Genomic DNA, 18046 nt, shown 5'->3' on the forward strand with positions numbered 1-18046 from the left:
TCTCCACAAGGTAAAAAAAGTTTCTAATTCCGAAATTAACAGTGCTATAGTGATTTTTGCTCTATAAAAAAGTTTTTTTATTTTTATCCTCCTTTCTCTTCCGGTTTGGAGTCCGGCGCCGGCAATTTTTTCTCCAAAACCAGCTTTTGCGATTCAACTTATTTCAACGGCAATGTATTCATTTTCCATGTAAGTTAGGGTTTATTAAGACCCTAATTCATACAGACAAGTTAAAACCCTAGGTGTTTCAGTCATTGGAGCTCGTCATGGGAGTGACAAAGAAAGTTCTGAGCCATGGAGCCGGTCCCGATTTGGATGACAATGAGAAAGTCACCGTTGACTTTACGGGTTACGTTGGTGGAAATTATGATTTGAGTCGGGGGTGCTTTTTTAGGTGAGTTTTTTCGTGTATTTGTTTTATGTATGTGTTTTTCAAGGGAATGAGTTTATTTACAATTTTTTTTAATGCTCTGTGCAGCACGAAAGACGATATGCTATTCACATTCATAATTGGGCGCCGGTCATGTGATCAGAGGTAAGTATGTATATATTTGTGTTCCTTTTTTTTTTATTTATATTTTTTTTCAACAGTCTGCAATTGCAAACACACAAAGAAATAAAATATCATAATCACAAATCAATCAGACACTCGTATTGAAATAACAAACAAAGGGTTCACTACCTTCTGTTCATTCACTGCGGCATTCAGAACTTCTATTTTAAAAACTAAATGCATACGAGGTGACACCTCCTTTGCAGGATATCCGCTTCTGCCAAATCCATAAGCCGGCGAGCACTGCAGGAATGCAACTTCACCAACCTTCATTCCCCGAACACCTTTATTAAACCCTATAAATGGGTCATGAAAAATATAAATTAAAAAGAATGAATACAAATATATACATATTTACCTCTGATCACATGACCCGCACCAATTATGAATGTGAATACGAAGGACGATATGCCATTCACATTCATAATTGGCGCAGATCATGTGATTAGAGGTAAATATGTATATATTTGTGTTCATTCTTTTTAATTTATATTTTTCATGACTCATTTATAGGGTTTGATAAAGGTGTTCGGGGAATGAAGGTTGGTGAAGTTGCACTCCTGCAATGCTCGCCGGCTTATGGATTTGGCAGGAGCGGATATCCTGCAAAGGAGGTGCCACCTCGTATACATTTAGTTTTTAAAATAGAAGTTCTGAGTGCCGTAGTGAATGAACAAAAGGTAGTGAATCCTTTGTTTGTTATTTCAATACGAGTGTCTGATTGATTTGTGATTATGATATTTTGTTTGTGTGTGTGTTTGCAATTGCAGACTGTTGAATCAGTTATGCAAGCGAGAGAGAGGCAACAGAGGGAGGAGAGAGATCGGGAGGCAAGGTGGAAGGAGCAGCGAAAGGAGAGTGAACGGGAGGAGAGGCAGTGAACCCAAAGGCCTACCTGCTGGCCGATGCACAGCTTATAGTGACAATACTGGACCTGATTCGACAAGCAGCGAACTACAGGCAGCTTAGAAAGGGTGCTAATGAAGGTATGTTTCTTATGCCTGTGTCTGTTTTTTGCTGTCATTCTTCTTTTTTGTATGCTTATATAAATTTTTGGAATTTGTTTTATGGCATTTTACAGCAACTAAGACACTCAACAGGGGCATTTCTGAGTTCGTAGTGATGGCTGCAGATACTACGCTGTTAATGGGTATGATTGTGGTTTATGGCTAGACATGGATGCACCTATTTCAAATTCTAGACTGCAATTTGCATTTCATTTTTTCTCAAGAGTCAATGTTTTCTTCATGTTGTGTGAAACTGATTTGTAAGTTAATAACTGCATACTTCTCAGTTTTTGTTGTCATATATAATCCATATGAATATAAATTGTGCAATTTCAATTTAAGTTGTATTTAACTTTCCTAATAACCTATGATGAACTGTCTGTCTATGGAAGCAAACTTGTTTTTACTGAAATTTTTCTTTCATACTCTTAACTTAAAACTCTTTTATTTTGGCAGGGTGTGCCCTATGTATTTGTCCCATCAAAGGAAGCACTTGGCCGTGCATGTGGTCAAAGAAGACCTGTTATTGCTTGTTCTGTGACTACAAATGAGGGAAGCCATTTAAGTTCACAAGTACAACAACTGCAGGATGCCATTGAGAAGTTCCCTCTCCAAAATAGTGCATAATCAGGTGTGATGGGCCTCTCTCAGACTGTAGTGGTTGCCCTTTCAGAGGCTTGTAGGTCAGGAAGTTTTGTAATGTTGACTTGCATTTAAATTTTTGTTTCAATGAACTGCGTGCAGCTTAGTCTAATGACTTTGTCCGAATCCAACTTGACTTTAGGTTTTGTAGTTTGAAAATCAATGATGCATATTAAAAATTAAGCTTTACTCAACTTTCAAGTTTGCGGTTGGTTTTGTTCGATTGTTTGTATTTGTATCTGTATCTGTAGGCTAAAGTGAAGATTGAGGGCATGACTCCGACCTTGGTGATAAAGCTATTGTAAACATGGACATTATGTTTTGACAAAACCCCCGTCTTTATGCAATACCCATGAATCATTTGGCCTTCTTCCACCATCTTCCTAATTGATATAGCATGAATTAATTAATCCAACAAATGTAACAATATCATCATTTGGATATATTCCATCCAATCTCATCTCATTAAATAGGGAGATTGCGATAATGGTAGTCCAAGACACTACATTGCAATCATAGTAGTCCAAGATACTACATTGCGATCATTCATGAATTAAAAAGACCAATTTTGCATCTTCAATAACCTCACACTTGAACATGTCGAGTTCAATACAATACAAACTGATACATGACTGCCATATCCTGATTTTATCTGTCTCCCAAGTTCTAAATTCTTCTCATGACAGCAATCTGAAACTACAATAATAGAGGAGACATGATCAAGCTGCATCTCTTCTCCCACCGTTTGTATAAAGACCAAAATCGCTTCAAACCCAGGGTTTCCCCTCTTGAGAGTAACCTGATAGCAATGCATTCCACGATTGCATCTCATCAAACACACTCCTAGCCAGTGGCTGAGCTAGAAATTCATCATAATGGGGGGCAAATTGAACCCATATTCACAATGCTGAAATTCTAATACTTCATCCACTTAATTGAACCCAAAAAAAAAAAAAAAATTCCAATAAAAATCTGTAAAATCAACTTTATAGGGAATCCATGATCCATTTTTTCATGCTTGGTGTGGCTCAATGTCGACCTTCAATGTCCTATAGACAGATTGGACTGTTGTGGAAGCTAGTATGCATAAAAAAATGTAAAGTCGGAACATCCAATCAACCTATTGGGGTTAGAAACCATATTCTAATGGGGTCAGAACCAAATATGTTAGGTGTTAAACTTTACTGCATGCATGTATATATGATACATTAATTTAACAGATCATTTATAGCAACAAGATCAAAAGCCATCAATTCTTATAACAAGGGTTGCTATGAGTTGAAGCTGCAATAACAAATTCAAAAATGGAAGATGAACTGCCTCTAGATATAAACAATATAAACAATCTGGTCCTAAGACGTACTCCTAACAAAGCTCACATGCATAGATGATACGTGTGTGCACAGGCATTGGCTCGATAGGCCTTTGTACCCATTTCATTCAGAGATATATGATCATAAAAACAAAACCACCGTCCTAATAATGATTATTGATATAGCAACAACACAGACTTCCCAAGTTATAAGACCGCATGGATGGAACGGAGAGACATGAAAGGTACGAGTGCAAGGTGATACTCCAAAATTCTAATTAGTGAGACATAATATATATATATATATAGAATACTCCCAAATTCTAATTAGTGAGACATGATATATGTATAGAGAGAGAGAGTGTGTTACTGGCCTAGCTCTAATCTAAATTATAATTTGCACAACATAATAATTAACAGAGAGTTAAACATAAATATCCTTATAAATAAGATAGATCACTAACTGGAACCTAGCCAGCTAGAGCAAGAATCATCCATCAAATGGGGTGCATAAACCAAAGCGCAGGTGCTGACACGTAGTTGAGCTTGTGCTTGCCTTCCTCTTGATCCAAGTCCGAGTCATCCGAGTCCGAGCGCTCGTGCAAATAGTATTTCTTGGAGTAAAGTTGTGCACTGGTTCCGTCCTCTAAATTGAAAACTCCTGCCATATGATAATCAAAATCTTCTTTATCAAAATCCTTTCGCATCAGTAGTAATGCAGTAGTTGAGTCATCGACATAGTATATGGAATTTGGCTGGCACCCAGGATAGCTTGAAGCCAAAACAGAAATGGATGGACTGCGATCACCCACAAAGAGAGCCTCATCGCCAATGCTTTTTACCTCAACCTGCTGCACAATGGATCGATCAGCATCAAAAACCAACTTGTAAACCATGAAGAAGCTCTCAATCACATCCCACACTTGGTGTTTAATAATTAAAAATCTTCGAACATGCAATAGGTCTCCGTTGGTTGATTCCACAAGATATGCCCGAACAGAAGATCGGAACATATCATTTGCAGGCGGTAATGCTTTGTGTTGCTGTCTGCTGTTGCTGCTACTTTCTACATCGAATGACACAATCATTCCCAACGAATTTTCAACTACGTAGACTTGGCCTTTATAAAAAATAGCATCCGAAAACCGACATGGTTTGTTGTGGTGTTCTTCTCTGAAGGGAGTCCAAATCTTTTGTCCTAGTTTAATGAAAGAAAGCACGGAACGATTAATGGACAATGCTATGACCACACAATTGTCTGGATTCAAAGTGGGATCAGCGGACAAGATAAGCTTGACGTCATTGCATGGAAGGATGCCATTTACAGGAGGAAGACAAATGGGCAGTTGATCTTCCCTGAAAGGGTTGAGGAGATCTATAAGAGGCCGCTCGCAAGATTGTTCTGAACAATCTAATTGAAGCTTGGCAAACCAACCATGACCACACCCAACACAGTAGCTAAGGGTGTCATCTATCTCAGTAAGCATTGGTAACTGAATATTAATGTCGCACAACTTTCTTTTAAAAACGCTGTAAAATTGTTCTTTGGGTTTATCTCCGGGGATCATGAGCATAGGAAGTCCTTGGGAAGTAATGGAAGCAGTCATACTCCTACTACAGGGCTTCATCTTCATCTTCATTTTCTTACCACAGGGCTTCATCTTCTTTTTCATCTTCATCTTCCGAACACAGGCATTCTCCTTCATCTTCATCTTCCTAACTTTAAAGCTACAGAACCAGAAAAGAAGAAAAGAACAAAGTAGAATATATATATGACAATTATGAAAGAGAGAGCAATTAGAATCAGAAAAGCATAAAAGAACACTTGCTTCAGTCTTTAGTCTACATATTATATCTACACTATTATAGTATAGTAACAAACCGACTCCGACCTCTCTTACTTAAATCTTAATTGATTATAAAGGCAAATCCCCCAATAATGACAGCCCTAAATACAATAAAATCCCTAACTTAAATTATTGGAATTAGCATTTAGCAATCAATTTTGTTGAATAGATTAGCCCTAGATTTAGAATCAGCGAGTGAGATAGAAAGAGTACCTGGTGTTGAAAACAAAATAGTTTGGCTGGGAGGCTGACGATGCATGGGTAAATGTTAGAATGAGGAGACGGCAGAGCTGCAAGGTGGCCTTTTATACACTATTTAAAGTTTAAACCCAAACCCTATTATTCCTCAACAACTAGTTGTTTATAACTTTATAGAGTGCCCCCAACTATCAGCCATGTCTCACTTTGCACCCCACCCCACCCCAAACTTTAACTTTAATTCACTTTGCACCCCAAACTTTAACTTAATAGAATTACTACAGTTCATGTTTATAGTATTATTACTAGCTTCTAGGCACATTAAATGACTTTTTTATTATTTACTCATAGCCGATTAGTGCCGGCCGTCCAAGCTAATTACATTTTAAAATAATAAAAGATAGCAAATAATATTAACTAAAGTTGTGTATTTGTGCGTGCGTGTGTGTTGTTTTTTTTGGTGGGGGGGGGGCATCTCTGTGGGGAGCTGGTAATGGTAGATCTGCCATGCTCAAGAAAAAGAGGAGAAAGGTCAAGGATAGATAAACCTCTTTGGGCATAAAATGACGAAAAACCCCTTGAAAAGAGGGTCATATGTGCGGCAAATGATTTTTCCTAACATAAGTTATGACGGAAACATACTCAGGTGGCATATTGCAAAAACAAAAAAATTAATTAATTTTAGATGATAAAGTGCAAATGGGTGCAAAGTTCAGGTAGGTATAAAGTGTAAAAAAGCTAATAATGTTAACTAAAGATTTTTTTTTTAACGAGAGTAGTACTAGGATGAGTGATCTTTTGACAAGTTTTTGTGTTGCACCTCTATCTTTCTTTTCTCTTTTGCAGTTATTGGATAACCCAGTTAAAAGAGTCATAAAATTACTTACAATGCACCCAAGTTCGATCTCTCCTCTCTCAACTAAAAAAAAAAAAGTTTTTCTTTTTTGGAGTGTAGTTTTGTTTTTTTTTAAAGGGGGGATCAAACTTGAGTGTATTGTAGATAAATTTATGGCACTTCCAACTGAGCTATCCAACAACTGTTTTGGAGCATATAGTTCTTTTAGAATGCGAATTATAATATATATATATATATATAGACTTAGAAATCAAACGACTTCGATTATCGAATTACAATGTAAAGTGGGTCCTACAAACTATACTTTATTATATTTAAGATAAGATAAACTTTAATGAAAAATGCTTATATATATAGTCATGTATGTCACGTTGGAGAAGGACAAAGGGATGAGTAGTTACCATTTTTACCTTTTAAAAGTGGCTCACATGCTTAACACATGACTAAAATTGATGAGAAAAGCTGATGAAATTGACGGAATGGACTCAAGTGATACACGGGTAAAATTTTGCAGACTACATAATTCAAAAAACAAATTTGTAGACCAAAGTGATACTAAAAATAAAGTTGGAGGACCATTGATGTCATTTGCTCTATAAAATAACTACTCACCGAGGGAAGTGAAGAAAGACCGTGGAGAGTGAGGCCCAAGTCTACGGGCGTAATGAACTGGGCTAGCTTCAAAGAGACTCACTTCGGCCCTTCTTGGCTTGGGTTGGCCCAATTCAGTAACTGGGCAATCATGTATGATCTGCAAAGGGACCCAATTTGACCGTTCTTGGATTGGGTTGGCCCCATGATGTCTCATCTTCATCCAAAAGGGCAAAATACAAAATAAAAATTTCCCATCAGATAACATAATAAAATGGGAAATCTATAAAATTGTTAATTGATTACTCAATATGTAAGGGCTATAGTGACGCTATACAGTACTCTCACAATAACACTTTCAAGTTTAGAGTTTAGAATATAAATGTGAGGCTACAAATTAATAATCTTACATATATTTGTACAGTGTAAATCTTATGAATGATCGAAACTATGTTCATATATTAATTATCTGATTATTTTGATGTATGATGCAAAGTATTGAGTTGAATTGAAATAACAATCACATGCAGCTAAATGCATGTGATCATGATTTGATATAGTAAGCAAAAAGAATGTAAGCCAACAGAAAAGTAACAAAAAGATAATGTAGGAATTTACGAAAAAAATAAAAGATAGATAATGTAGGAGTAGAACAAAAGGCTTAAATAGACAGCAGCATGGAAAAGGTTTATTATTTCAACTTAAGATTTGCTAAATCTTATTGATCAAGGTTGCAATGAGAAGCAAGATATATATTGATTTCTCTCAAATATGGCCAGGTATATAATACTTGGGCTGAAGTTAATATGGTGTACACTAGTGTAAAGATATGTGGTTGTCTGCATTAGCATGACAAATTGACAATGTCTTGTTGAGGCTTAATAATTGACTGCCACCCATATATGCATCATGCATGGAATCTCCTTCACATGACTAGCTTGGATAGTAAATTTCATATATCTCTCTTTCACTCTCTTTCACTCTCTTTCTTTTGCTTTATATCTCTTTCACTCTATAGTCTTCTTATATATGATAATTAAAGAGTGTCTTAATTCTATTATAGAATCTAAATCTCTCACTATCTCCATGTGCCATTGTTAGGAATTACTTTATTCATTGGTCTACTTTCTAACTTTTTGCAAGCTGGACTCTTTAATGTTTGCTTGGCTTCAATCAAAGCTAGTGACATTTAATTTAGAGCAAATTACAATTTAGTACTTCAACTTTACATGTTGTTTCAACTTAGTACCCCAATTTTGAAAACTTGCAAAAAAGTACCTCAACTTTCATTTTGTATCAATTTAGTACCCCAACTTTGAAAACTTGCAAAAAAGTACCTCAATTTTCATTTTGTGTCAAAATAGTACCTCCGTTAGTTTTTATGTCAAAGTGACAGGGGTAATTTCATCTTTTCCTTAAATTTAAAAAATAATAATTTTTTTTTAATAAAAAAATTTCTTAAAATAAAAAAAAATTTCATAAAATTTATAAAAATTTATAAAAACAATTTCATAAAATTTTTTCGTAAAATTAAATTTTAAAAAATAATAATTTTTTTAATAAAAAAATTTCTTAAAATTTCATAAAAAAAATTTCATACAAAAATTTCATAAATTTTTTTTTTTATTTTATGAAATTTTTTTATTAGAAAAAATTATTATTTTTAAAATTTAAGGAAAAGATGAAAATACCCCTGCCACTTTGACAAAAAAACTAACGGAGTTACTATTTTGACACAAAATGAAAATTGAGGTACTTTTTTGCAAGTTTTCAAAGGTGGGGTACTAAATTGATACAAAATGAAAGTTGAGGTACTTTTTTGCAAGTTTTCAAAGTTGGGATACTAAATTGTAATTAGCTCTTTAATTTATATTATTCACCTCTCAACCTCTATGTCTGGTGAGATATAACTTATAATCCTAATCTTAATCATTTATCCCATCCACCTGAACTAGTTCTAAAAATCTCCACCTCTCATTTTGTATAAGGAAAATTTAATTTCACATTTGATTATGACACATTTAATGATCGATCTAAAAGTTAAAGAAGAAACCATATTGAAAAGAAACCTTTGATCTTACAGTCATTTACAACATGAGAGTTTTGTAGTCTTGCTTGTTTGGGCTTGGACTATTTAGAAAACAAACGACAGTTTTCGTCACCATTTAGAAAATGGCTCTTCCCCAATCATGCAAGAAATTACTCCCACTTTAGTTCCAAATTAAGCCCGAAAAATATCATTATTATTGAAGCATATTATGATAGAATTAGAACATTCTACACGTGTGGCGAGATTTTTGAGCCTTACACGTAAACAAATTGTATTAGGTGACGTGAGAACACGTGTGGCTGTTGGGTCTTACACGCGAATAACCAAACTCTGATACCATGATAAAATTAGTCAATTAAAGCATCCAACCCAAAACTAATTAATAACGGGTAGAGGGGCCCAAGACTTATAAGCACATATGCTAAACTCTAATTTTCCGATGTGAGACATTGCTCCACATTACTTTCAACATATTATACCCGATGCATAGTACGTTCTCTCACATTCAGTTCTAATTTCTTTAATTCTTTATATCCTATTAACGTAATCAGTTATTACTCCAATGCTTTAATAGGGCATGCTCCATAGAAGAACCTTTCTTAGTTATTAACAATAGCAAAATAACGTAATCAATTATTATAGGAAATGACATTTATACCCCCATTTTTATATAACAATTTTTTGGCACTTGGCAGTACGGATCATGGATCATCTGATGGACCTATGCGTATACAATCCTGTCCTCCCAGTGTGTCAATTTTCAACCAGTGGAAACTGAAAGCTATCCCACTCACAGAGCATAAATTTGAAACTCAATTATTCACATAATGGCGAAGGAAGAATTGTCAAAACAGAAAACGACGAAAGAATAAATAGGAGGGTAAAAAACAAATATCTTGGCGGCTTCAAATGACAAATTTACCCTTGATGAAGCAAGTTGATTTACTTTGTGACAAAAAAGACTTGCGGGGGAGCTGAACCAAGAGTATCCAGCCCATGACGTAATGGTCACGACCTTACGGCACAGACTCGCCGTTGAATCCAGCCATGGGCCCATGGGCTCCACCATGAAAGGCGAGCCACTAGTCCTCCCAGTGGCAAATTCGTGAATTTAATTGGACTCGAGGGCTTTTGGGGATCAACCCAGTGCCGCGGAAAAATCATGTCACTCGCGCCAAGAAATGAAATGCCAGTTGTTTCGGTTGGGGGGAAGGGCTCACGCTACGAGAGTTAATCTTAGCCGTTGAAATCCATCAAATGTTGAATCGGACGGCATTACCTTTTAAGTGGGTCCCAGCTCTTTTTAAGTGGATTGTCATGTTAACCGGGTAATCGGGTACTACCTTCCGTCCCGCGTAGATACGGACAAGCCAACTTCGATTTGGTAGGACGTGTTTGACAGCAATGTGCTTCTAGGAAAAACACATTTTTTGGTGAAATTTGGTCCAACCCTCCAAAATGTAGGTACTTATAATTAAAAGAGGATTGCAGTCTTTTATATTAAAATGATTCGTTCATAGTTGTCATTTTTACCATCACAATGTAAATGTGATTAGCCAACCCCAAATTTTTAAGCACATTATGTCGTGTAGAAGAGTAATAATATTGAAAAACACCAAAATATATCACAAAATTTATAACTCTAATTAAAACGATATTTTCATTTATTATTTATATGTAAAGTCTTTCGAAATTTTATTTAGTTATAGTAAGTCAGATATTGATAAGTCACTTTTGGCATTTAATGAATTAATTTGAGAAAAGTGTTGGAGACACTATTATTACAAATTTCTTATTTTTATGCTTTCTTTAAATGACAATACAACTTGTGGTTGTGATGAACAAAATGAAAAAAAGGGAACCAATTTTATTTTTCCTACCAAAAGGGTTTCCTAATTTTTGTGCCCACTGGTTTTAGCAATTTGTCTCTATAATTAAGCTTGATAAAATGTAGCAATGTGAGGTGCAAACCAAATGGGACTTTTCCTTTTCCTTATTTTACAAGCTTTTTTCATTAGAGGAGAGGGAAGGAGCAAACCACACGTGTGTAGGATGTGTTGAACTGTTCTCACGCCGAGTCTAACCAAACAAACAAAAGCCTAAAAAGCAGAAGCCTTTTTGGGCTTTTGCTATTAAGCACACACAAGACCACAACAGCGCCAAGTGCCAAACACGTCCCTAGAGAGAGCTCAACTGTCAAGTGTCAACTAATATAAGGGCACGTAAAATCAACGGCTGAGATCTGATCTGTACACTCTCTCCTCCCTCCTCTATATAATATATTCCTCATTACTTCCTTCTTCTTCCATTCTCAGCTGCACGAGCTGAAACTCAAATTCTTCTTCATAACCTCTCTCTCTATCTCTATCTCTCTATCTCTCTCTCTCTCTCTCTGTGTCATATAGTAGGGTTTTAGAGGAGTCTGAGATCAGGGGTTTCTCAGGCCAAGAAATGCTTCTAGTAAGAAGCTCGTCATCGCCAATTCTAAACTCATGGCTACCACCCCACTCCCCATCCAAAGACTCGTCCCCGGAAATCGAAATGGTGCCCCAGAACGCCAAAACCCGCTCCGTTTCCCTCTCGGCCTCGTGGTCTCCTCTTTTGTTGTCGCCGATCGAAGACCCGACGAGGAAGTTGACGCGGGCGGTCTCCGAGTCGGAACTTAGGGATCTCGCGGTGCCCAAAAGAAAGCCTTTTTCCAAGACCTTGAATGGGTTCGAGGAGAGAGAAGAGGAGGAGGAGGAGAGAGAAGTGGGTTTTGGGTCTGGGTTTAGGGCAACGGCGTCGTTGGGATTGGTAGAGTTGGAGGGGGTTGAGGTTGGGGCGAGGCAGAGTAATGGGTTGTTGAGCGTTTTGGTTGGGGGTGAGGCTGGTGGAGGCGGTGGCAAGATCTGTGGTGGCAATGGCGGAGGGGGTGGTGGTGGTGGATCGGACGGTAGAGATGATGGGAGCTCTGGATTTTGGGATTCGAACCCTGGGAATGGTAGCACTGATACGTATTATAAGAAAATGCTCAATGCCAATCCGGGAGATCCGCTCATTCTTAGCAATTATGCCAAGTTTCTCAAGGAGGTATAAATTCTAAAGCTTTTTTTTTTTTTTTTTTTAAAGAAAAAAGCTTCAACTTTTATTGAAAAATATTTGATTTTTACTGAATTTGTTTAGGTAGATTCTGTGTTTTGCATGTTGGGTTATGTGACTTATGTCTAATTTCGTTGGTGGGTTGGTTTCCTCAGCTCCAAATTACTTTGATTACCAATGGCTTTCTACAATATTTTCAATTGTATTTTGTCTCTGATTCTTGAAAAAAAAGTATTTTCATTACAGAAAACCAAACGCTTTGTTTGGAAAAAGAAAAAGAAACACATGCATATTGCCAAAGGATTTTTCGTGTCACTATTCAATAGCTATGTGCGAATCACTTTGATGATGCTAATTATGTGTTGTTACCTGAAAAATTACAGGTTCGTGGGGATTTTGAAAAAGCGGAAGAGTACTGTGGGAGAGCAATTTTGGCGAACCCAAATGATGGAATTGTTCTTTCAATGTATGCGGATTTGATATGGCAGATTCATAAGGATGCCCCTAGAGCTGAATCTTACTTTGATCAAGCTATTAAAGCTGCCCCTGATGATTGGTAAGGACCCAAGATCATCTTCATATATATGCTACTTGTACCACTTAGCTTAGTAGACTAGTAGTAATTGAAGTAACAATGATATTTCTGGTCCCGTCCCTTATTTGGTTTTATGGTTTTGATGGGTGCAGTTATGTTATGGCATCGTATGCTCAATTTCTTTGGGATTCTGAGGAAGAAGACAATGATGAGGAAGAGGTTAAAGAAGAGAGCAACAGAGCAACATCAGCTCCCAATTTGTTTATTGGAACTCCTCCTTCGTACCCTCCTTTAGCTGCTGCTGCTTAGATATATGCCAAGAGTCCTCATCTTTTGTTCATATCTATATATTTCTTAACCTTTCTATCTAGCCATCCTTTGGCACCAGCCCCAGCAGTGCTGAGATTATGAGTTGTAACTGACAGCTCGAATTGTTTTCATGTTCTTTCCTAGTCATATCTTGTAAAAGAAATGTGATAAAAATAAGAAATGAAATGGATTCTTTGACAGTACACCCTCTCTCTCAAACCTATGCTGCTAAAAATAAGAAAGAAATGAACTGTGATAAAAAAAGAAAAGAAGAAATGAAATGTAATGTGATAAATAAAAAAATTGTGTCACAAAACAAAACGGTATAACCAAGAAGAAATCTGGAATTGAGATTTCTTTGGATTGCTTGAGTAGCAGAGATCTGGCAGAATTGGGAGAGACATAAAGCCTTTTTATGTGTGTGCCTGTAAAAGTGTAAATGCCTCTGAAGAGAGATTCGGAGAAAGAGGAAAAGGGAACTAGAGAAAGTGACGAAAGTGACCAAGATCAACCCCAATCCCTCTAAAATCTTCAGCAAAACCAACTGCTAAATAATGCTTGCCATTAGAAAGATAAAACTTTTGAACTGAAAATGACGCGGAGAGAAGCCAAGTCCGTTTAAACAACGTTCGTTAATAACAACACATAGCAAAATGAGCAAACCGTTGAGTTGTTGAGGGTTAAGAGTTGAGACTTGGTCAAGCTCTGAATCCAAACCTACAAAATGCACTCTAATTCCATCTACTACCTCGCTGTCTTTCCCACATTTTCTAACCATGTCCAAACGGACCAAACCCTTGTATGATTATTTATACCCATTAATTGTCTCGCTTCCCCCAACCCACCTCTTGTGTTAACCAGAAGTAGTCTCTCAAACAAGCCATGTCTGCACCTCTATCCCCAAAAGTGGTATCTGCTTCTTTGAAGAAGAAAGCAACCAATGCCTCTGCCAAGTTCAGACATTCCTTGACGAGGGGTAGAAAAAGCAATAAAGTCGTGCCTCTTGAAATCGAGGATGTGCACAACTCTGAGGAGGCGCGGGCTGTTGACGCCTTGCGCCAGGCACTTATATTGGAGGAGCTTCTTCCTTCCCGGCACGACGATTATCATACAATGCTTAGATTCTTGAAGGCCAGGAAATTTGATATCGAGAAAACAAAGCAAATGTGGGGTGACATGCTCAAGTGGAGGAAGGAATTCGGTGCTGACACAGTTACGAAAGACTTCGAATTCAATGAAATCAATGAAGTCCTGGAATACTACCCCCAAGGGCACCATGGAGTGGACAAAGATGGAAGACCTGTGTACATTGAGAGACTAGGCAAAGTAGATCCCACAAAGCTTATGCAAGTCACAACCTTGGACCGCTATGTGAAATACCATGTTCAGGAATTTGAGAGAACGTTTGATGTTAAGTTCCCAGCTTGTTCAATTGCAGCAAAGAAGCACATTGATCAAAGTACAACTATTCTTGATGTGCAAGGAGTGGGACTCAAGAATTTCAACAAAGCTGCCAGGGAGCTTATCACTCGCCTTCAGAAGATTGATGGTGACAATTATCCTGAGACCCTGAATCGCATGTTTATTATCAATGCCGGTTCTGGTTTTAGAATGTTGTGGAGCACTGTTAAGTCGTTCCTTGATCCCAAGACCACGGCGAAGATTCACGTACTTGGGAATAAGTACCAGAGCAATTTGCTTGAAATTATTGATGCTAGTGAATTGCCGGAGTTTTTGGGAGGTACATGTACTTGTGCTGATCAAGGAGGATGTATGCGTTCTGATAAGGGACCTTGGAAGGACCCAGAGATAATCAAGATGGTCCAAAATGGTGATCACAATTGTTCAAAAATTTCTGGAACTCAAGTCACTGAAGAGAAGGGATGTGACAAAGCTAATTCAGATGTAGATGACATGCAACCTCTCAGCTCTCCTGAACTTCCAATGGAGGAGCATGTTAAGCACCCACAACCTTCTCCCATATCCATAACCAAAAATTGCCAAGGATCTTACAAGTACGAGGACTATGGCCCGATGGTTGATAAAACTGTGGACGAGACTAAGCAAATGGTGGTGGAGAACGAGAATTGTGACAAAGTTCCTCAAGGGTTAAGCTCTCGGGTTTTGTCTGGTGTTATGGGGTTTGTTATGGGGGTTGGTAACATGCCGAAGAAGCTCACTGATTCCACCTTCTACTCCAGCGCTGTTAACTGTGATGACACAGAATTGAAAAGCCAGGTGCCTTCCAAGCCTGCAATGTCTGGTGCAGATTTCAAGTCTGCCATGAAACGCATGGCTGACTTGGAAGAGAGAGTGAGTGTTTTGAGCATGAAACCAGCTACAATGCCACTGGAGAAGGAGGAAATTCTGAATGCTGCTTTGGGCCGGGTTGATGCCTTGGAGCAAGAGCTTATGGCAACAAAGAAGGCTCTGGAGGATTCAATCTCCGGACAAGCGGAGCTTATGGCATATCTTGACAAGAAGAAGAAGAAGAAGAAGAAACTCTTCGCCTGGTGAAGGGAGAAATGGCATGGGACTCCCAAGATGCTTATGATACTACACTGAGTTGATTTTTGGTTCCTCCAAAGCCACCCAAATGCATCCTTACTTATTGTACTATTTTTTTCATTTACTAAATGTATATAAATTGACCTTCATAGATGGAACTTATTTATGACTGAGCAATAACATTTAAGACAGATTATTCCAATGCTTTTGGTACGAAATGATAAAGATGGAAGCTTGTATGGACCAAAGATGGGAAAAAGTGCAGTAGGCTAGATCCCTCTTTAGAAAGTTAAGCATGTGCAATGTGTCTATGGCTAAAAGAGTTGTTCGTATTGTCCCCTGCACACGTTTGTTATTGAGTTGGGGCAAAAGAAATGAATACTGGAAGCCTGGGAGGTTGTGACAATACTTAGCCTACTTAGTTGGCATGTTTTATGACTTTATCTGCATGTTCGATTTTGACAATTTAGGCCTTTGTTCTCAACCTTCCCTTTTAGTTGTTCCGATTCTGAGTTTATGGTCATTCTCTTACTTCATTTGAAACAAGTAAATAAATCATGGAAAGAGGCAGACAAGAGTGCCAGATTGATTGCTCAACATTAAGACAACTTTTCTCTGATTAATCTTCTAACTCAATGATTGTTTAATAGGCTTACATTGACAGAGCCATTTCTTAAAATGGAATACAGAATGAAGTAAACTAATAGTAAGGCTCATAAAATCCAGAACCAGCCGAGAACTGAACCACAAACCAACCCAACTCCAAGGAACACAACCATTACAATTGCTGATAGCTCTGCGTCTGAAACTGGTACAACTTTTGGAACTACCATCATGATGACACTTGTCAGATACCCATTGGTCAGTCCAAGCATAAATGTGAGAAAGACCATTGGAATTTCAGTTTTCAGCCATAGTGGTCCATGGAGGCAAGCAGTGAAGATTGGATAAAATAGGAGTCTGGAAATGCATGCCCATGTTGCCTTTTTAATACTCTTCAGAAGATATAGGGCAGTCAAAGACTTTCCTACTAAATCTGCAACATTGTACACTGTGATCAGCAAGATAGGATACCAATCTTGAAGAAGCTTGGATTCCAGATTTTCAGCTATAAATCCTGGGAAAATGGACAGAGTCACTGTATAGATTATGAAAATCCCAAAAGCTGGCCCTGGAACTTTTCGTGCCACAGCCCAAAACTTGGGCCTTGAGCAAAAGGATACTTCATCTTGAATAAGTCTACAATGTTCCTGCATGACTGTTAATCTGTATAACAAGTTGCAACAAAAGACGCAGCATAGGAGGATCATGATGCTGACAATAAAATAGAAGTGGGAGCTTGTTCGAAGACCTTTCGGGGTCTGTGGAAGCATTGCCTTGGTTGAAATTCTCAGGAGAGAAATCATAACACCTGCCAACAAGCACTGGATATGATCAGGGTAAAAGCATAAATACTTGCTTGCCATAAGAAATCTAATTTAAACCCAATCTAATTCCTATATATATAATTTATTCCAATGTGGATCCATAGTTTTTTCTATAGCATGCTTTTATGTTGCATCTATGTAAATAGTATATACACTTCTATTATTGGTAGGTAAATTAAAGCTTCCAAATTAAATATTCAGTTTGTTGAATTGAAAAGGCAAAGCAGGAAGGTGTTAATTTAGATGGTACCTGAAGAAGCAGTTCCAGCAAAAACAGCTTGCATGTAATTTTTTGGAAGCTTCCCAGTGGTTCCCATCAAGCTTCCTCCTACCAAGCCATCAGCTAAGCCACATACTACTACTGATGTGACTGTCACAGCATAAGGGGCATTGGCTCTCCCATTTGGCTCAGTTGTACTGTACCAGGCCCAGTCTATAATAGGAGCCACCATTAAAGAGAGAATAAACATAGAAAATCCCAAGTTGAGTCTCAGTCTAGGACTCATCTTCTCAAACCAGCCACCCCAGGTCATCATTACAACCAGAGCTAGCACTGAAGAACTCATGTAAGCTACAGAGAAGACCTTCTCAACATGCTTGGTTGGATAGAGATAGCCAAAGTAATCAACAGCTGTGATGAATGCATTCCAAGGAAGCAAATTGCCTGCTCCCAACAAGAAATGAATGATATAAGCAATCTTGTAAACATCTCTTGGCTCAGTTTGACATTCCTGCAGACCCTTTACACCACCTTCCATTTTAAGAATTCTTGATGAGCTCTAGGCTTCTAGCTATTTTCTATCACTCTTGGTTGGAACTTGGAACTTATTAAAGCACCCTTTTAAACGGCTTGTGATCATTGATCAACATAGTGAAGTGATATTTTCTTGACAAGAATGGAATCTCCAAGCTTAATTAATCAAATTAAGCTCTGGCTAGATTGGGGGCTAGGCTTGCCAATAGCTCTGGCTTAGTTTTGTCATATTATCAGCTAGTTTAACAACACAAGGCAAGCTCACTGAAACAACTAAGCTGGAGCCTTGAGCTTGAGCCAATTGGATTTGATTGATGGGTCTCATTCATGTAGAAAAATTATGCTGAGTAGGGACAGCAATAGATGGGTGGTTTTA

General features: G+C 37.7%; 4 protein-coding genes and 1 pseudogene across 4 annotated transcripts; 3 read left to right on the forward strand and 2 right to left on the reverse strand.

Annotated features, from left to right (window-relative positions):
• Window positions 1-961: 961 nt before the first annotated feature.
• On the forward strand, window positions 962-2391 carry LOC147285628 (Ribosomal protein L7Ae/L30e/S12e/Gadd45 family protein). The gene is made up of 5 exons (XM_086245812.1): window positions 962-1004; window positions 1067-1233; window positions 1416-1539; window positions 1635-1714; window positions 2017-2391. The coding sequence occupies exons 1-5, from the start codon at window positions 962-964 to the stop codon at window positions 2185-2187; spliced, it is 585 nt and encodes a 194-aa protein (XP_086101938.1). The 3' UTR covers window positions 2188-2391.
• Window positions 2392-3671: 1280 nt separating this feature from the next.
• On the reverse strand, window positions 3672-5680 carry LOC147285629 (uncharacterized). Its single transcript, XM_086244106.1, has 2 exons — window positions 5575-5680; window positions 3672-5242 (listed from the first exon to the last, which is right to left on the reverse strand). The coding sequence occupies exon 2, from the start codon at window positions 5224-5226 to the stop codon at window positions 4012-4014; it is 1215 nt and encodes a 404-aa protein (XP_086100232.1). The 5' UTR covers window positions 5227-5242; window positions 5575-5680; the 3' UTR covers window positions 3672-4011.
• A 5676-nt stretch (window positions 5681-11356) lies between these two features.
• Window positions 11357-13184, forward strand: LOC147285630 (Tetratricopeptide repeat (TPR)-like superfamily protein). The gene is made up of 3 exons (XM_086243181.1): window positions 11357-12128; window positions 12521-12693; window positions 12825-13184. The coding sequence occupies exons 1-3, from the start codon at window positions 11508-11510 to the stop codon at window positions 12979-12981; spliced, it is 951 nt and encodes a 316-aa protein (XP_086099307.1). The 5' UTR covers window positions 11357-11507; the 3' UTR covers window positions 12982-13184.
• Window positions 13185-13331: 147 nt separating this feature from the next.
• Window positions 13332-16112, forward strand: LOC147285631 (phosphatidylinositol/phosphatidylcholine transfer protein SFH12 pseudogene; annotated as a pseudogene).
• Window positions 16113-16190: 78 nt separating this feature from the next.
• On the reverse strand, window positions 16191-17686 carry LOC147285632 (Nucleoside transporter family protein). Its single transcript, XM_086245253.1, has 2 exons — window positions 17167-17686; window positions 16191-16900 (listed from the first exon to the last, which is right to left on the reverse strand). Exons 1-2 carry the CDS (start codon window positions 17672-17674, stop codon window positions 16203-16205), a joined length of 1206 nt encoding a protein of 401 aa, XP_086101379.1. The 5' UTR covers window positions 17675-17686; the 3' UTR covers window positions 16191-16202.
• Between the last annotated feature and the right edge of the window lie 360 nt (window positions 17687-18046).

This window comes from Dryas octopetala, chromosome 5 (genome assembly GCF_963921425.1).
Source record: "Dryas octopetala chromosome 5, drDryOcto1.1, whole genome shotgun sequence".
NCBI classification, from domain to species: domain Eukaryota; kingdom Viridiplantae; phylum Streptophyta; class Magnoliopsida; order Rosales; family Rosaceae; genus Dryas; species Dryas octopetala.

Coding starts and splice junctions, on each gene's coding strand:
- LOC147285628 (XM_086245812.1), top strand. CDS start 962: ATGCCATTCACATTCATAATTGGCGCAGATCATGTGATTAGAG. Junction 1,540..1,634: donor TAGAAAGGGTGCTAATGAAG/GTATGTTTCTTA, acceptor GGCATTTTACAG/CAACTAAGACACTCAACAGG. Junction 1,715..2,016: donor TGTTAATGGGTATGATTGTG/GTTTATGGCTAG, acceptor TTATTTTGGCAG/GGTGTGCCCTATGTATTTGT.
- LOC147285629 (XM_086244106.1), bottom strand. CDS start 5,226: ATGAAGATGAAGGAGAATGCCTGTGTTCGGAAGATGAAGATGAAAAAG.
- LOC147285630 (XM_086243181.1), top strand. CDS start 11,508: ATGCTTCTAGTAAGAAGCTCGTCATCGCCAATTCTAAACTCATGGCTA. Junction 12,129..12,520: donor ATGCCAAGTTTCTCAAGGAG/GTATAAATTCTA, acceptor GAAAAATTACAG/GTTCGTGGGGATTTTGAAAA. Junction 12,694..12,824: donor AAAGCTGCCCCTGATGATTG/GTAAGGACCCAA, acceptor TGATGGGTGCAG/TTATGTTATGGCATCGTATG.
- LOC147285632 (XM_086245253.1), bottom strand. CDS start 17,674: ATGGAAGGTGGTGTAAAGGGTCTGCAGGAATGTCAAACTGAGCCAAGA. Junction 16,901..17,166: donor TGCTGGAACTGCTTCTTCAG/GTACCATCTAAA, acceptor GCTTGTTGGCAG/GTGTTATGATTTCTCTCCTG.